General features: G+C 40.1%; 1 protein-coding gene across 6 annotated transcripts in view; it reads left to right on the top strand.

The window, feature by feature from the left end:
* The window catches only part of TRIO (trio Rho guanine nucleotide exchange factor), a 496,865-nt gene that overhangs the window by 60,974 nt on the left and 417,797 nt on the right, over window positions 1–18,094 (top strand). For all 6 annotated transcript variants that reach the window (XR_015869672.1, XR_015869673.1, XM_088445727.1 and 3 more), the window contains exon 5: window positions 5,028–5,540. Coding sequence is in view for 4 of the 6 variants with exons in the window: in XM_088445727.1 (XP_088301853.1) it covers window positions 5,028–5,540 (513 nt within the window). In the remaining 2 variants the exon portion in view is untranslated. The remainder of the gene's footprint in view (window positions 1–5,027; window positions 5,541–18,094) is intronic.

Below are 18,094 nucleotides of genomic sequence, written 5' to 3'. Positions count from 1 at the left end.
TTTTTCTGCCAGGTGTTCGTTTTGGCATAAAACATGGAAGACATACATAAAATGAAAACATGCTTTAGAGGCATTGCCTTTTAAAGGAAGGTCTTTGTTTGGTCCAGAATTAACAAAAATGATTTCTCAGGTTACAGAAGGTAAAAGCCCTTACCTTCCTGTTAGCTACACCTAAAACGAAGACTCCTAGGTTTCGTTCCTTTTCCGAATGAATGTGCGGGTAGCTTTCAGGCTTTCCGAGATGTGCCTAGAGGTCTCCGAAGAGGGACCTTTAGGGGACAGGGTGGCCCCAGCCCCAGTCGACCTGCAGGTAGATCCACATGACTGTCACGGGACTGGGACCCATCCTTTGGTGGGAGGTTGCTTACGGATATTCCAGAGAATTTGGTTTCAATCCAATCCAGATTTTTGGGTAAATCGAATAGTCACCAGGGGTTACACTTTGGATCTGGAGGGTTCTTTTCCACTTCTCTCCACGTGGATGGTTGCAGAAAAAAAGGCTCTCATGCAGACAATTTCTGCGCTTTCCAAATACAAAGTAATTATACCGGTTCCAGTACTACTGGAAGGTCTGGGGTTCTACTCCAATCTTTTCTTAGTAGACAAACCAAAGGGGTCATTCCGACCCATTCTCAACGTCGGGGTTAAATGTGTATCTTCACTTGGAGAAATTCAAGATGGAGTTAATAAGGTCAGTCATTTGTTCAATGGAAGAAGATTTTCTGGCTTCCATAGATATCAAGAATGCCTACCTCCATATTCCTATATGGAGGGGTCAACAGCATCTTCTATGGTGACCGTTTCAGTTTCAGGTTCTGCCGTTCTGTTAGGCCACCGCCCCCAGAGTATTTACAAAGGTGATGGCACACATGATATTTCTACTCAGGAGAGAGGGGATAAATGTGTTGGCATATCTGGACAATTTGTTGCTAAGGGCTCCCTCAATACCTCTATTGAAACAACATATTCGTATTACTTTAGGCATGTTCCAGAGATTCGGCTGGATCATCAACTTTCCCAAATCAAATTTAATTCCACCTCAGCAGATGGTATTTTTGGATCTTCTCTTCGACACCCAATGTCAGAGTGCTTCTGTCGCAGGCAAAGATTCAGGATCTTCAATCCAGAATAAGGACCATTTTACACATATCTCAGATCTCTGTTCTAAGGGCTATGCCGGTAATGGGGATAATGGTAGCTTCATTCGAAGCTGTTCCTTTTGCCAGATTTCATGCCCGACCTCTACAGAACCAATTGCTTCATCGATGGCCCTCGATTAAACAATCAGATGTTCAGATTATCACCACAGACCCGGTTGTCTCTCCGTTGGTGGCGGCTGCAGAAAAGCATTATCCAGCGCTGGTGTTCCAGATATTTTTTCTTGGGCTGCAGGATACAAGTCTGAACAAGGGTTGCCATTTGTCAGTAAAAGACTGGACCATTGTCACCACAGATGCCGGCCTAACTGGCGGGGGGCGATGGTTCTAGACAGACAGTTACAGGATGTCTGGTTTGTCCAGAAAACTGCTTTTCCTATCAATATACTTGAACTAACGGCAATTCGATATTCAGGCTCAATGAAATGTAAAGAATTTACCAGTACGAATCCAATCAGACAATGCCACAGCAGTTGCGTACATAAGCAGGGTGGCACACACAGCTGGCAAGCAATGAGGGAGGTTTCTCACATTCTTCATTGGGCAGGAAATTGGATTCCAGCTATTTTAGCAGTTTACATTCCAAGTGTGGACAACTGGGAGGCAGCCTTTTAAGGGGAATGGGAATTATACCAGGAGGTGTTTGCGGAAATAGTTGCCAGGTGGGGAACTCCAGAAATAGATCTAATGGCATCTCGTCTCAACAAGAAGCTTCCAAGGTACTGATCTCGGTCCCGGGATCCTCAAGCATCTCTGGTGGATGCGATGACAGCACCTTTGGTGTTCAAGCTGGGTTACATATTCCCTCCTCTGGTAATGTTACCGAGGGTAATTCAGAAGATTTGACAGGTAGGCTGGCCGGTTATTTTGGTGGCTCCAGATTGGCTGCGCCCTCATTGGTACGCAATTCTTGAGACCATTTTGGCAGACATTCCGCATCGTCTGCTTCAGGGTCCATGCTATCACCCACATTTACATCGCTTGGCTTTGACGGCATGGTTCTTAAATCCAAAATTCTGAGGGCCAAAGGGTTTTCAGAGTCTGGTGGAAACCATGATACAGGCTCGTAAACCAGTTACTTCCCAGATTTTTAGCGGATATGGAAGATATACATTTCTTGGTGTGAGCAACACAAATTCAAGCCTGAAATATTCTAAGTATGTCGCCTCTTGTTTTTTTTTTTTTACAAAAGCTAAGTCTAAGATTGACCTTTCTTAAGGGACAAAAATCGGCGCTGTTGATTCTGTTTCAAAATAAATTGGCCTCCATTCCAGAAGTTCAGACCTTTTTACAAGGAGTTCTTTGCATTCGGTCTCCTTATGTACCCACAGTTGCTCCTTGGGATTTGAGTTTTTAGTTTTGGAGGCACTCCAAAAGGCACCAATTGAGTCTTTAGAGTCTGTAGAATTGCAATATCTCACTCTGAAGGTTGTTTCCATACATTCGGCGAAAAGGGATGCCAGTGTTGGGCGGAAAATTCTTTGAGCGGTCGGTTCAGATGTTCCCCCCTCCCCCCTTAATTAATTGGCTTTGGTATATCACCCAGACTACGCCGACAGCCGACTGCTGTTCACTACGGAGCAGTGATTTTCCACTTCACGTGCCAAGCGCAGCCATTGTCACTTGCCAGACATCACGGATCCCGTCTTGTAGCAGTTTAGGAGAGGCCTCTCCCCACTGAGTGCTGGTCCAGGACGAACATTGCCGGATAAGTAAATTCCTTCACGAGAGAGAATCCAGCCACCGACGTACATTAGGAACATAGGTACATATTCACAGACTTGGATTGTAAATTGAGATAACTTTTACCGTCTTTTTACTGTTGCAGGATATCTAATATGCGCATTGATTATCCATCATGAATGAATTCCAACTTACATTAATACAATATGTACTGTATTTATCATTTTTTTCATTACTTCACTTTTCGATCAGAACATTCATTGGATTTCCACATGGTCTTTAGTCTAAGTGACATTATTTGCTTTTGCTATGGAGTAATACTTCGAACCAACTGCCTGATTTAATTGGACAATTTTTTCACTTAAGTGTGTGGCCACATTGTTTCTATTTTATTTTTTGGGAATTCCCTCATTAGAGAATTCATTAGTCACTCTGTTAGACCTAGGTCTCTCAGTATAGGTTGTCTTGCATTCATTTATTTTGTACCAAAGGGTCTGCTTTTATTTACCTTTGTATTCATATTTTATATTATTTTGTACATTGTGATATTACAGCGCTCCCAGTTGCTTCTGTTTCTCTGATTATATTCTTGTAGGGGTTTGCCACCCCCGTCTGGTGAGCTGCGATAATATCCCCTATATCAGATTATCATTGAACACCCAGCCTTTTCCTTTTTTAGCTCTGCAAAGCAACTACCTGGTTATCCATCTGTACACAAAATGTTACCGCTTCCATACATTTGGCGCAAGGGATGCCAGTGTGGCGTGGATAATTCTTAGAGCGGTCTGTTCCGCCGCTCCCCCCCCCAACCTCCCCTTAATTGGACCCAGATGTAAGGTATCCCCCAGATGGATGAAAAAGGAAATACGATTTTTAGTTACCGTAAAATTTCTTCCTTGGAGTCCATCTGGGAGATGCCAAGGTACCTCCCTTGTGTTTTTTTTTTTTTTATACAGGATACCTGTTGGTCTCTAGTTTCTTAGTCCTTTCCGTGGCTCTCCTCCGGCTTTGTTAAACATTAGACTGAGCTTACGGTGGAAAATGAGGGGTTATATAGGGGATGGGAGATAGTTTTCAGCTAGTGTCCGACTCCAACCATCACTATACAGATGGGTGGAGATGTAAGGCGTCCCCCAGATGGACTCCAAGGAAGAGATTTTACGGTAAGTAAAAATCATATCATATTTTTTTGAACCAGGGCTGGCTCAAAGAGCCCGGTACTGGTTGTGCTTTTGGGGAGAAAGGGGGGGGGGGGAAAACGTGTCATTTTTTAAATTTTATTTTAACAATTTAATGGCCTCATTACATTCAGAAGCATGCACAGATCACACTGATCTGTGCATGGTTCTGCTTAACACACAGCTCAGAATGTGGTCTATTTCAAACTACTGCTTTGGCCCGAGTTTGCTTAATTTACTCCTGTGTTTGCTGTCACGATTCTTGGTAAATCCCTGTAGTTCTGTTCCTGTCTATGGAAACTATTTGCGAATTTGGCCGATGGTGTATTTACTTATATATTTGTGTGTTCTCCCGTGTTTTGAAGAATGGTTTTTACACCCTTTAGTAAATCTCCGTGTTTGAAAAGCAGGGAAAACACACCCGTGATTGGCATCTTGGCCAGACACGTTTTTTCGTAAATGTACCACTCTGACTCTGTTTGCTTGCCCATATACTGTGTGCAGGATCACTGGGTGCTGCATTGATTCGTACCCCATGATCCACCACTACCTGCTCCTGCCAACTTCAACAAGCTTCCCTACCCTTCCACCTGTTATCTGTATTAACCAGTCTGAGGTTTTAATAATTCATATTTTAATATTAATAATTGGTAATTTATGCTGTGGTCAGTTGTTGCATATTGTATGCATGCCGTGATACTCTGTTACTGTTTTCTATGTTTACCCTGTTCGGTGCTGCATACACTTTGTGACTCCTTTTTAAATAAAACAATAATGTTTTGTAAAAATGAAGTTCTTTCAGCCTTCCTTTACTTTATTTCATACTTCTCGCCTAGCTTCTTCATGGAAGTCAGAATTCTAAAAATGTACACAGTAATAGGCTTCAAGTCATTGGAAGATAGCACATTTAATGCAGACCCGTAGTGCATTATTGCCATTGCATGAAAAGTGCTTAGAGCATAAGCATCACACTATTTTTTAAACTTACTGAATTCTTTTTCCCTTACAGACTAACATGGTATCTTTAGAAGGCCTTACCAAAGTTGTTGATCCTTCCCAGCTAACACCAGAATTTGATGGTTGCTTGGAGTATAATCATGAAGAGTGGATAGAAATAAGGGTGGCTTTTGAGGATTTCATAAGCAACGCTACTCACATGCTTTCTCGACTGGAGGAGCTGCAAGACATGCTTGCTAATAAGGAGTTGCCTCAGGACTTGGAAGGTGCTAGGAACATGATTGATTCACATTCACAGTTGAAAAAAAGGGTTACAAAGGCTCCAATTGAAAACCTTGATATAGAAGGACAGAAGCTTCTGCAAAGAATACAAAACAGTGAAAGTTTTCCCAAAAAAAACTCTAGCTCTGGAAATGCCGACCTTCAGAATTTTTTACCCAAAGTATCGACAATGTTAGATAGACTTCATTCTACAAGGCAACATCTACATCAAGTTTGGCACCATCAGAAGCTGAAACTGGACCAATGTTTTCAGCTCAGATTATTTGAGCAGGATGCCGAGAAGGTAGCTATGTTTAATATATATAACTATACATAAAACGATATGAAGGATGAAATTGAAGTTTGTAATTCGGAGCCTAATGTTGTAGTTGGGTTGAGCTTTTTACTTGTGTATTGTTGCTTTGCACAATGTGTATTTCAATTTGAAACTAAAGTGTTCAGTGGCTGACAACCTTAAAAAATGGTTGATCCATTATGAATAGGCTTTTTATATCCTTCACAACTGTGAAGATAAAAGTTGTAAAGCACATTTGTTTTGATTGCAGGTATGATTTATTTGCTGACTAAGAAACAAACCATTTACTCCAATTGGTTGTGTTCTTTAATAGCCGTAATACTTTAATTGTACTCAAATTTTGTTCTAAATTGCAATCAAAATGAAGTCACACTATTAAATACCATATACTGGCTTCATTGACTATTTGGTGAACGTGGCCTTTTTGTTATCCAATTAGAGGTGACCTATATGCTGTTGTAACTGATACTTTTAGTGTTGACAGTCTTTTAATGTACTTTACTTTCAGACTTCTACCACCTCAAAAACCAAAATACCTGCACAGACTCTCATATATTACAAGTAGTTCTTCTCTGTATATGTTATAAAGTTGATTCATGGTGTGCGCACAGGAATAGATAAATATCAAGACAACTACAGAAGAAAAGTATGCCTATGTGGGGCACTCACAAACATGATTTTAACAATTTGACAAACGAATGTCAACTGATTGGAAACACCACATGTGAAAATCAAAATAAAATATACCATTTATTTATTAAAATCATTGCCAGTTAAATAATTAAAAGAATTCTGACTAAGTGTAAAGGTGAAATAAAATTGTTATGATGACCTTCCAAAAATTGTAATGCCAATTTATTTCTAGTGATCGCTGCCTTATTGTATGCAGATGTCTAAGATTGACATTTAGAGTATTTCTCCAAGGTTCACTACTGGAAGAGAACTTCTCCTGGAGTTATCCCCACTCTAGAGTACAGTGCATCCCAATAACCACAATCAAGGACAATTAATATGCATGAAGCCACCAATTATTCCCCTGAGGATCGTTGCTACCAAGGGGTGCTCTATGGACCATCTAAAATTGGAGGTACTGTATGCAAAAGAGTGATGTACTAAATGTGAATCTTCAGAGGCTCTATATTCATAGTAAAAATAATATTCAAAATAATCATCAAATAGTTAATGACTCTAGCATATCCTTTTAGAGTTTTAACTCACTAGACCACACTAGAATTATTTACTGAGTGGTCTATTGGGTATTTAGCCTCATTTAACACCTGTAGTATTGTTCATCCCACACCCCTTGTTGTCCTAAATGGTTATGAATATCAGCAGCCTTAGTACATTAATGTATAGAACATGGTAGTTATATAACTTAGTGCAGCTGACCAAATTTCGAACACCCTGTTCAGAAGTATCATGTATCTCCACCGGCTCTTGTGTTAAGAGGTTCATCAATCCTTTTCAACCGTGATTCTAGTTACATGAGAAAATGACTGTTAATTGAATCAGTGCTCCTCAGTGAATCATAATACCACCAATTCTGTGGTTACTTCAGTATCAACTATTACAGATTATCATCACTCCATGTAACTGTTAATCTTGTTACATGGCGACACAGATTGCTACATGCTATCCATGCCCCTCATCATAGCACCGCAATATGTAATTATTGATGTTACACAGCAGCACAGATTGTTGCAATCTTTCCATGCCCCTTATCATAGTATAGTGATGCCGGGGTGATACTTTGTGCAGTCATTTAGGCTTCCGTACTAGTGCTATAATTCCAATACTAAGCAGGTTTTTATAGTGTAAAGTGTACATTCAGTAGTACTAGTCACTTATGGTCCTGTCTCTCTCAACATTTGATGTAATTGGTGCATTCATCGTATCTGCAAGTAACAATTGATACCTTTTATAAATGTACAAGAGTGCACTGTACATTGCAATTGTGTTCATAAAGAATATATAGACATAGTGGTCACAGGTCATAACATAACAACAATAAAAGAATGAGACACGCTAGCACCGTGTGTGGCGTGTCACCCTGATGCCTATTTCGCTCAACAGCTTAATCCATATGAGCAACCTTCCTGTGGTGATCCTTTGAGAAATACTCTATATGTCAATTTTAGATATCTAAATACAATAAGGCAACGATCACTAGGAATAAATTGGAGTTGCAATTCTTGGAAGGTCATCATAACTGTTTTATTTCACCTTTACACTTATACCTCTTTTACACCAAAGTCCCGGGTCTGACTCGGGATTTGGCACACGTTTCTAACCCGGATCCAAACCAGGACAGCCCCATTTTACACTGCGATGCCAACTCGGGGTATGCCTGGGTCGGCACTGTTCACACCGGAGCTCTCTCCCAGCGTTGCAGTGGACGCTTGGAGATCATGTAATCTCCAAGTGCCACTGAAGCCGGCCAATCGAGTAGAATGTGGTGTGACCTGAATTGCAACGATTACACTGCAGGGTGACATGGGAAGACCCGTGCCCAACCCTGCAATCTACCAGAGATGGACCCCCGGGTCACTGGACCCTGATGGATCCATTTACACTGACAAAAATCCCGGGTTGATGCGCGTTCACATGCAACAACCCGGGATTTTCAGGTTGGTGCATAAGGGGTATTAGTCCCAATTCTATTAAATATTTTGCTGGTAATAATTTAATAAATGTTATGTTTTAATTTGATCTTCATATGTGGTATATCCAATTAGTTGATATTTGTTAAAATCATGAAAGATTGCTAAAATCATGTTCGAGAGTGCCCCACATAGGAATACTTTTCTCCTGTAGTTGTCTTGAGCCTTCTACCACCTGTCAGATATTCTAAATTAGCCATTGTGCAAAAAATATTAAGTAGTATATATTCCTATTTGTGGTTCTACAAAATTAGTATTTCCTTTTCAAGCTATATGGAGCCATCCGTGAACGGTTTGACACCTTGCATTAAGCACACAGAGAAACTTCTATAAGAATTGTTTAAGTAATAATAAAACTTAAACTTTTATATTTTATTTTATATTTATTAAAATACATTGTCCAATTATTGGGCGAAATATTGACTGAAATCACAATATAGAAAAGTAAGTGTTCAGAAATATAGAATAAGCGACTAAAAAGAATCCTCCTATCTCTGTCCTAACCACGTAATTTTACTGTATATTTCGGAGTTAAAGTAGCCTATGGAGTTGCCTTTTTATATTGTATATGTAACCCCTATGGCACTGGGCTTACTTAATAAATTTATTGTTGCACATTCCTAATATAGTACTTGAGTTCTCTGTGAGTAACCAATAATATGTTAACTGATATTTTGTAACAATAGATTTTTTTCTGTGACGATTGTTTGTTACCATTGAATACCAGTATTTATATGATGTCACTTGGTTGGCACCTACATGAGCATAAGGAAATTTTGCATGCTGAAACTGTGCTCAGAAGTACAACACCAGGAAGTTTTCTGACCCTGCTGGAGGGAATTCACTTATATATGAAGAAGCAGAATCAAATACTCCTTTGTGGGGCACGCTTAAGAAATAGAGAAGCATATCTAAATAAATAAAAGCTTTATTATCCAATGGCCTAAAATTAAAGTACCTGGAGCCTATAATATAGGTAACAAAGCCACCAAATAACAGATATTTATGATGGCATAGCGTGGTCGGGGAACAACATTTGGCTCTACGGTTGCCAAGTGTGAAATATATGTATTTAAAACTTGGTCATGTATATGTTATACTATCATAAAATGTCTAAACATAGGCCAATCATTTGGCCAAACGGAGCTCTTGGTTTGTAAGATTTACATAAACGGTATCTCTGAAAGAATGTTCTGTCACAATTAGGCTTGCTGAGTGTATATCCTAACATAATTCATGTCAGAAAATTGTTCATTCATGCTTAGAGGGGTATTCAATATGAAAAGTAAACTTCGTTGTCGAAGTTTACGTTTCATATCGGAGTTTTTACCTGCGTTAAAGTATCGGGCGCGCGCCCGCTTATCCCCGTATTCAATATGAAATTAACGAAAACGGGAGTCTGCGAAGTTGGATTTGCGTAAAGTTACGAATTTTTCCTTAAAAAAATTGTAGGACCCCCTTAAAGTTGTAAAAACATGGGGGATCACTATGGGTACCCCCGTTTTAGCCTTTAAATAAAAGTCTGGGATTTAAATAGCCGCAGCAGGTGTTTTTTTCCCCGACATTGAAGAAGTGTTGCAAAAGAGCACTTAGGTTATTTTTTTAGTTTTTTTAAGTGGTCCCATCAAATTTGGGGTACATGAAAATGGGTACTAGCATATTTTTAAGTCCCTAAAGTAAGTTTTTAAAAATTCTGCAATTGTGCACCTGCCGCTATAAATCTATTCTAGAAAACACCTGCCGCATACTTGCAGAATAGCCCTGAACCTATTTCCCTATTGTTTAAACAATTTTTTCCCATTTTTCTTTTTTCACCCCAATTTTTTAATTAATTTTTTGGTGTGTCCCTATTTGTTTTTTAAACTTTTTTTTTGACACAGTTCTTTTTTAAATGTCATTCCCAGGGGTGCAGGCTATTTTTTTTTAAGCCTGCACCCCTAAACCCCAATTCTGCACTTTTTTTCGACACCTATTCAATGGTGAAAAGTTATCCCCGTTTTTTATCAAAGCCTTTTCGAACCTGCGATAAGTCTTTAGAATTGAATATGGTGTAAAAGTAAAACCTGCGATAATGACGTCATAGGTGCGATATTAACACAAAAACGATGTTTTCGCTCCCATATTGAATACCCCTATTAGTATGGAATACATAGAAACCTCTGTCTAAAGAGAGTAATCAGCATGCATAATCTTTGTTACACAGAAAAATCGTATGTTTCATGGAAAGCTAGAAACATTCCTCATTGTGTTTGTGCAGCATATGCTAAAACTGTACCTAATAATTATGGGGTCATTCCATGTCAGTTCACCCAGGCCATGACACCCACCATCTCAGATTGTCACGAAACTTTGTACACTTGATACTACCACATAGCTACAAACCCATGTAAAATGTTTCTTCTCTAGCCTTCATAATTTTTGAGATATAGGGGGTAACATTTTCAAAAAATTGCTCGGAAATGCCACTGCTGATGCTCCGTTTTTATGTGAGGTGTATGTGGAAAAACATTCCTATCTCAATGCCTAATCCACATATCACTTTGAAATTTTGGCCCTTTGTCAATCAGAATGTGGAGATTCCAGAAAAAAATGTTGTATCAACCTTGCCTGGCATTATACATTCCCTTACTTCATACTTAATTATTTTTTTGGTGTAAAAAAAACAAAGTTGGGTTCAATACTCATTATCAACCTAAGGCAGATGAGTTATCATGTCCCTTTTTTTTTTTAAACTGAACCTTAAAATAAACTTTAAAAGCCTATGAAAGAAAAATAATGGGATGATTGCCTGTATGAGTATTTTAATGTTTAATTAAAAATCTCTCTTTAAAAATGAAAATTATCATTAGGTATAATTTTGCCTGCCAGGGGAGTATTTTAATTTGTGTGTGTGTGTGTATATATGTATATATATATATATGTATATATATGTATGTGTGTGTGCGCGAAAATTTTTATTATACATAGGGGGTATCCAATTAGCCCACGATTACACGTTTTCATGCGAAAAACTGTTATTTTACAGTGAAAAATCCTTATTCAATTAGCTGCAATAATTTATCGGCGGTAATTTTATCTTCCGATGACTAATTAGGCACCTTGATGATTTTAATTATTTTTAATTGGCCAATAATGACGTCATTTTTGGGTTAAAAGTGTGCAGTGATGGAATTTTGGGTTCAAGCTATGGGGCAGGTATATTAGGGTGCTTTAGGAGTGAAACAAGTGTTTTTAGTCTTACAGATGGGTGTAGTCCCCTAAAATTACCTAAATATATACTTATATCTTTTATGTACCCCAAATTTAATGAGAGCACTTATTTTGCTGAAAAAATACTCTTCTATACCGTTATCCTATGGTAGTTTGGTATTTTTCCGGGTACAGGCTGATTTCCCCGTTTTCACCTACACTTTTCGGGATACAGTCAAAATGCTGATGCCCGGGAAGCCATCTGACTAAATGTCTGAATACCGATGCGAGACTAAAGACAGGCTTCGAAATCCTGACGCCGTAATCTAGACAGACTGCTTCCCGAACTTAGGTAAGACGGGCAGTGTTAGCACTTATCCGCAAGGGGGAGGGTTACGTTTAGGGACCCAAGGGGGGGACTTATGGTTAGGCACCACCCCAGGAAGGTTAGGGTGCAGGGAGGGGGGTTAGGTTTAAGCACCCCTGGTGGGAGGTTAGGGTTCAGCACCCCTCCCGTGGATGGTTAGGTTTAGGGTGCGGGGAGGGAGGTTAGGGTTAGGCACCACTGGAGGGAGGTTAGGGTTAGGCACCACTAAGGGAAGGTTATGGGGGGGAGGAGAGGGTTAGGGAACTTAACAGCCCAAAGTGGGGATCTTCAGTGTTCGGGCTTGCGGCGTTGGGATTTAGTAAGACGGCTTCCCGGCTGTCGGCATTTCATACCCAACCCCACTTTTCACAGCAAGAATTTTTGCGCAAATCCTGTTTTTGGAATTGAATATGTGCAAAAATGGGAGCGCACATACCCCCGAGAAACATATAGAAAATACCTAATTACCTATTTACAGGGGTGTAACCAGAGGTTTGGGGGCACTATAGCAAAATTTCCTCCCTCCACTTGCCACCTCCTGAGCCCGGTGCTCCACTCCATCTCTCCTCACTGAAGCTGGAACGAGGCATGGCCAGGGTCAGGGGAAGTCATAGCCACGCCTCCTCCCATCTTCTAAGAGAGCCAATGTCATTTTTAATCAGGCGCCGGTCACAAGCAAATTGGAACCAGCAGCGAGTTCCTATTGGGTCGTGACCGGCTCCTGATTAAAAATGACATCAGCGCTGTACTTGGCAGGGTGCAGCGGATTGCTTGCTGGGCCGGCGGGCCCCCTAAGCAGCTATGCCCGTAGCAAGCGCACCCCTTGCACCCTCTATAGCAGGGGTGGGGAACCTTTTTTCTGCCGAGGGCTATTTTGATATAACATTAATCACGGGCCCGGTGCAGGCCATGCCCCCTCTGTGTGAGGTCACATGGGGACGGGGCCACAGTCTGCGGTGATTACAGCAATGCCTGGAGCATACTTCGGATGCTCCGGGGAGCTGTAAGGGCAGTGGTGTGACAGTCTGAAGCATCCTAAGGACTCTCCAGGCGGCACTGCTGCATAGATTCTGGCCACAGGGTGCCATTATAGGCACCCTACTGGCCAGATGAGGCTAACAGAAAACAGCTCAGAGGGCCAGACCAAATGATTCCGGGGGCCTTATACGGCCCCCGGGCCTGAGGTTCCCCATCCCTGCTCTATAGTTACGCCAATGCCTATTTAGTTTGTTCAAAAGATAACAGAGACTGCTTGCTATGACACTGCTCTCAATGCCCTTCAACTGAAAATGTGTAAAGCATTCTACTTGAGAAATTCAAAGACTGTGACCCTGAAGACAGACAGTGGGTATCTACTGACAGAACAGAGATGGTGACATGCACTGCAACATTTGATGAATATTTAGAAACTTGGATCGAAAAAATAGAAAAACTTCTCCCTCATTCATTTATTGCTAAGGCACAATCAAAGTTTCTAAAAGAAATGAAAACCAACCTTGAACTTGACACAGCTATTGTTCTCCTGGACTTTAGTGAAAACTATTCTTATGTGATTCAGAATGAAGTTCAAGGGTATCATCAGATGAACAATGGTTGTACACTGCATCCAGCTGGAATCAATGCTCATGTTCCCCAGTCTGATGACCTGTTCATCACAAGTGTCTGTGTCTTGGCTGATGATTTGGAGCATGATGTAGCATTTGTGTACAAAACACAGAAAGTCATTATTCAGTACATCAAGGAAAACATTCCCGCTCTCAAAAATTTGTGTTCTTCATTGATGGGTGTGCTGGGCAGTATAAAAATTGCAAAAACTTTCTCAACCTGTGCTGCCATTATCGAAGACTTCACTTTGAAAGCATCATGGGCATTTTTTGCAACCAGTCACGGTAAATCTCCTTGTGATATCATTGGTGGGACAATTAAGCCTCTGATTGCCAGAGAGCCTACAAAAACAGGTGATCTGATTGACTTAAATTTCTGTCAAAAGTTGCAAATATAAAGTTAAGGCTAATATCAAAAGAAACATGTAAGCAGCTGAAAGACCGATTTTCCCAGGCAAAAACAGTACCTGGTTCAAGAGGAGTTCATCACTTCACCTCTATATCTGAAGTTTCCATAGGAACAAAGCGACACAGTTCAAATAAAAACTTCAGTTCCATTCTCCATTTCTCAGATCAGAACAATCCAACACCAGTCAATATGTCACAAATCTGTACAAATTCCATACATGGCATGTGTTTACGATATATATATATAGATTTTTTTATAAGTACTTTAATAAGATAAAGAGGAATGTAATATTGAAGTTCATGCACACCTATGGCCCTGCGCGATCATTTCACTGGCTTCTACAGAAGAAAGAAGACATCTGTTATGTTCCTATGTGCAATATATTTCCTCTGTCAGCCCTCCTATCACAAAGGGTACAGGAAGGATGTATTACTTCTCTGAACAGGACGTTGACTATGTACAACGGCAGTACAGTCACAACTTCAGTTAAACATTAGGCACTCTGTTAAAAAAAAAAAAAAGTAAGTTTAATAAGCTGATGTATTTAAAACTGCTTTTAGTGGGTATGCTCACTCTCGTTTTCACACACATTCAATCCCAAAAGTGCAAAAAAAAGGATTTGTGTGAAAATGGGGAAATCAGCCTGCACCCCAAAAAATTACAAACTAACATAGGATAACAGTATAGAAGTGTATTAGAAGTCATATTAAACAGATTTTATGGTACTTAAATTGAGTCAAATGGCTGTTATATGCATTTAAAAAAAATAATAAAAGCAATTTCTTTCAGCAAAGTAAGTGCTCATTAAATTCGGGGTACATAAAAATGGGTATAAATATATATTTGGGTAATTTGAAGGGACTTTAAAAAAAATAATAATTGCAAAACGACTGACTACTCCCACCTGGAAGACTAAAAGCACTTGTTTCACTCATAAAGCACCAATATACCTGCACCATACCTTAAACTCAAAATTCCATCCCTCTGCACTGTCACCCCAAAAACCCCCTGTCATTATTGGGCAATTAAAAATAATAAAAAAATTGAAAAGTGCCTAATTAGTCATCATAGGGGGGAGGTTTGGAGTCCCAGGGGTTCTGAACCAAATCTCGAAATTTTTACCTTTTAATATAGATATTTTCCTCAAGGTAGGTGAAGTGAAATTTGCAGTTATTCCCGATAAATTATTGCAGCTAATTGAATAGGGTTTTTCGCGCAGTAAAATAGCAGTTTTTCACTCAAAGTGTGATCGCAGGGTAATTGAATACCCCCCTATGTGTAATAAGAAATCTGCACATATATATAGAAGTATACAATTAAAATACTTCCCTGGCGGGCAAAATTATACCTAATGGTAATTTTCATTTTTAAAGAGATTTTTAATTAAACATTAAAATACTCATACAGGCAATCAAAATCCCATTATTTTTCTTTCATAGGCTTTTAAAGTACATAACCCATCTGCCTTGATAAAGCGTATTGAACCTACCTTTTTTTGGCACCAAAAAAATAATTAAGTATGAAGAAAAGGAATGTATAATGACTCTGAGGTTGATAAAACATTTTTTCTGAATCTCCATATTCCGATTGACAAAGGGTCAAAATTTCAAAGTGATACGTGGATTAGGCACTGAGATAGGAATGTTTTTCCACATACACATCACATAAAAACTAAGCATCAGGAGTGGCAATTCCGAGTAATTTTTTTAAAATTTGTCCCCCTATATCTCAAATTATGAGGGCTACAGAAGAAAAATTTGACATGGGTTTGTTGCTATGTGGTAGAATCATGTGTACAAAGTTTCATGAAAATCTGAGATGATGGGTGTCATAATACATTTTTTCTGGGTGATATGACATGTATTGACCTTATGTGGGACTGTATCCCTGCGTGCAAGTCAAACTTGAATTAGACTTTTTTTTTTCTTTTTCTTTGTGCATTTCTTTCCTGTTTGGAAGATTAATTCAATCTTATGTATAATAGCAGTGGTGTTGTAAGGTTTCATCCATAGAGGGACTTCTGCGCTTGTTGCACGTTAGAGAATCTCCTTATTAGCTGGACAAGAAGGAAAACAAATTATACAGAGAGCTGTATTTATATTTATACATACTGTATAGTAAGAGTCTTGGAACAACATGTTAACATGATCATAAATAATCATGGTTTGTTTCCTCTGCATAGTGTGAACACTACTAAGAGTTAATGGTCAATAGCTCATGCTTCCTTTATCATCCATCTGGGGGATGCCATTACTTCTGGGTTATGCATATTGAGGTGTAGAGTCGGACACTAGCTATTTGAAAACTGGCTCCCACCCCCTATAAAACCCCTCCTCTTCCATCCTAAACTCTGTCTTGTTTTTAGTGCCTTGGAGTAAGGCACTGGCGAGATCCTAGCTTTTAGTTAGGTTTTATTGCTTTCTTTTGATTGGTTTGGGTGCTTAGTTCCTGACAACAGACGACAAGCACTAACAGAGTGGGAGTTATATAGATTAGAGGTCTGTGTGAACCCTGTATTCCACTCTAAAGACTGCCGCTGAGAGAGTCACCAAACTACATAGTCCATGGGTCTCACTCCCACTGTTACTGAATATGTAAATAACATATTGACATTATATACTGCATCCCGCCACACTGCTTTTGAGCAGATTGGCTGGGTTTGTTGTTGTTCGCAATGCACTGTAGAGCTAGCAGGTCTCACACCTCCCCGGGGCTTCTACAGCACCAAGCTGCTTTCAGTCCACGGCGATTTCCATGATAAACCGCCAGAGAGATTACAGAGCAGCAACATGCTGACTGTTTTTGGGGAAAGAGAGGCTTCATGGGCTCCAGGGCACTGCGCCGCTGCACATGTGGTCGCGCAGCAGGTGACGTCTTCATTCTGAGCCACGGGCAGAACAGTCTCTTGGGAACACAGGAGGCTATGATTAATCAGGTGTCCAGAGTGAACAGGACACCGCGCCCGGCCACGCCTCCCCCAGCTATTTTACTTTCAGCAACTCACGCTGCTGCAAAGCCATGCAACAATCTGATAAGAGCGGCTGAAGTTCTGTGTGGAAGAGCTCACAACAGATACTGGGAGATGGATGCTAACAAAATAAGCAGTTAACTCGGATTATTTTAAGAAATTAGATTAATCTACTGTACTTTTTCTCAGGAATTTAGGCAGTAATATACAGGTGTATGTAAGATTTGTTTTACCTTTTTGTTTTTTGCAAATAATTTTTTTTTGCATTCAACAGATGGGTGAATAGAGTCTTAATTGGCCTCTCCTTGGTTTTTGCTATTCACTCAGTGCTACTCCTTTTCCATGGGAATTTAGGTAGCTATCTGTATTGGTTAGACTTGTCTTGTCTTTCTTTTTGAGTATGGATAAGCCAGACAAGGGTTCTAAAAACAGGGATCAGTCACTGTTTATACTTGTATAAGATGTGAGAGAAAATTGCCAAAAGGTACGTACCCAGGGTTGTTGTGCTGGTTGTTCACAGGGTTTCATTACTGGGAGATTCGACTGTGCAGCCAGTGATGCCTGATTGGGCCAGGTCTATGGTTAAGGCCATAGGTGAATTACATCACTCTCAGGCAAATATGATACCCTGTGCTCAAATTCTTACTTTGTCTAATCCCTCGGTAGAGCCCAAATGGGCCCAGAATATGGGACAATGTCTTGCTCAGATGGTAGCATCCCTAAATAAAATGGGACCGTCTGCAGGGGCCACAGCTGCTAAGAAGACATTCAGGCCATTCCTCAGTGGATTTTCCTGGAGAAGAGGCTTCAGCAACCTCTTCCCAGGTAGAAGGGGAATTGGATTATGACTGGGAAGACACCTCACACTGGGAGGGTGACTCCCATTATGATTCAGGAGTTTGTATGTCGATAGATGCGGTCAGGGAGACTTTGCATCTGCAAGAAACAGCTATTCCAGAGACTAGTTCAGTTTATTTTTCTTTAAACGCAAGAAGAAACCTGTATCTGTTTTCCCAGGATTTTCACATTTTGAGGAATATTAAAAGAAGCCTGGATACAGCTTGATTCAACATGTCATATTCTGCAAAATGCAAGTGTCTTTATTCCTTTTCGGAAGAGTATACCAAGTGTTGGGAAATTCCACCCACGGCGTATGCTCCTATTGCTAGATTGCTTAAGAATACGGTTATTCCCACAACACAGTTTGTAACTCCTAAAGATCCTATGGATAGGAAGAATGAGGCTGTACTTAAATCTTTATTCACTTTGTCAGGAGTCTCACTGCGCCCAATTCTGGCCAGTGCATTGGTGATAAAGGCTATCAACCCTTGGTGAACCTGATGAT

Source organism: Taudactylus pleione, unplaced genomic scaffold, assembly GCF_031769625.1.
Source record: "Taudactylus pleione unplaced genomic scaffold, aTauple2 ptg000386l, whole genome shotgun sequence".
Taxonomy (NCBI): Eukaryota; Metazoa; Chordata; class Amphibia; order Anura; family Myobatrachidae; genus Taudactylus; species Taudactylus pleione.
Note: the sequence above shows the minus strand (reverse complement) of the source record. Positions and strands in the feature narration are given on the sequence as shown.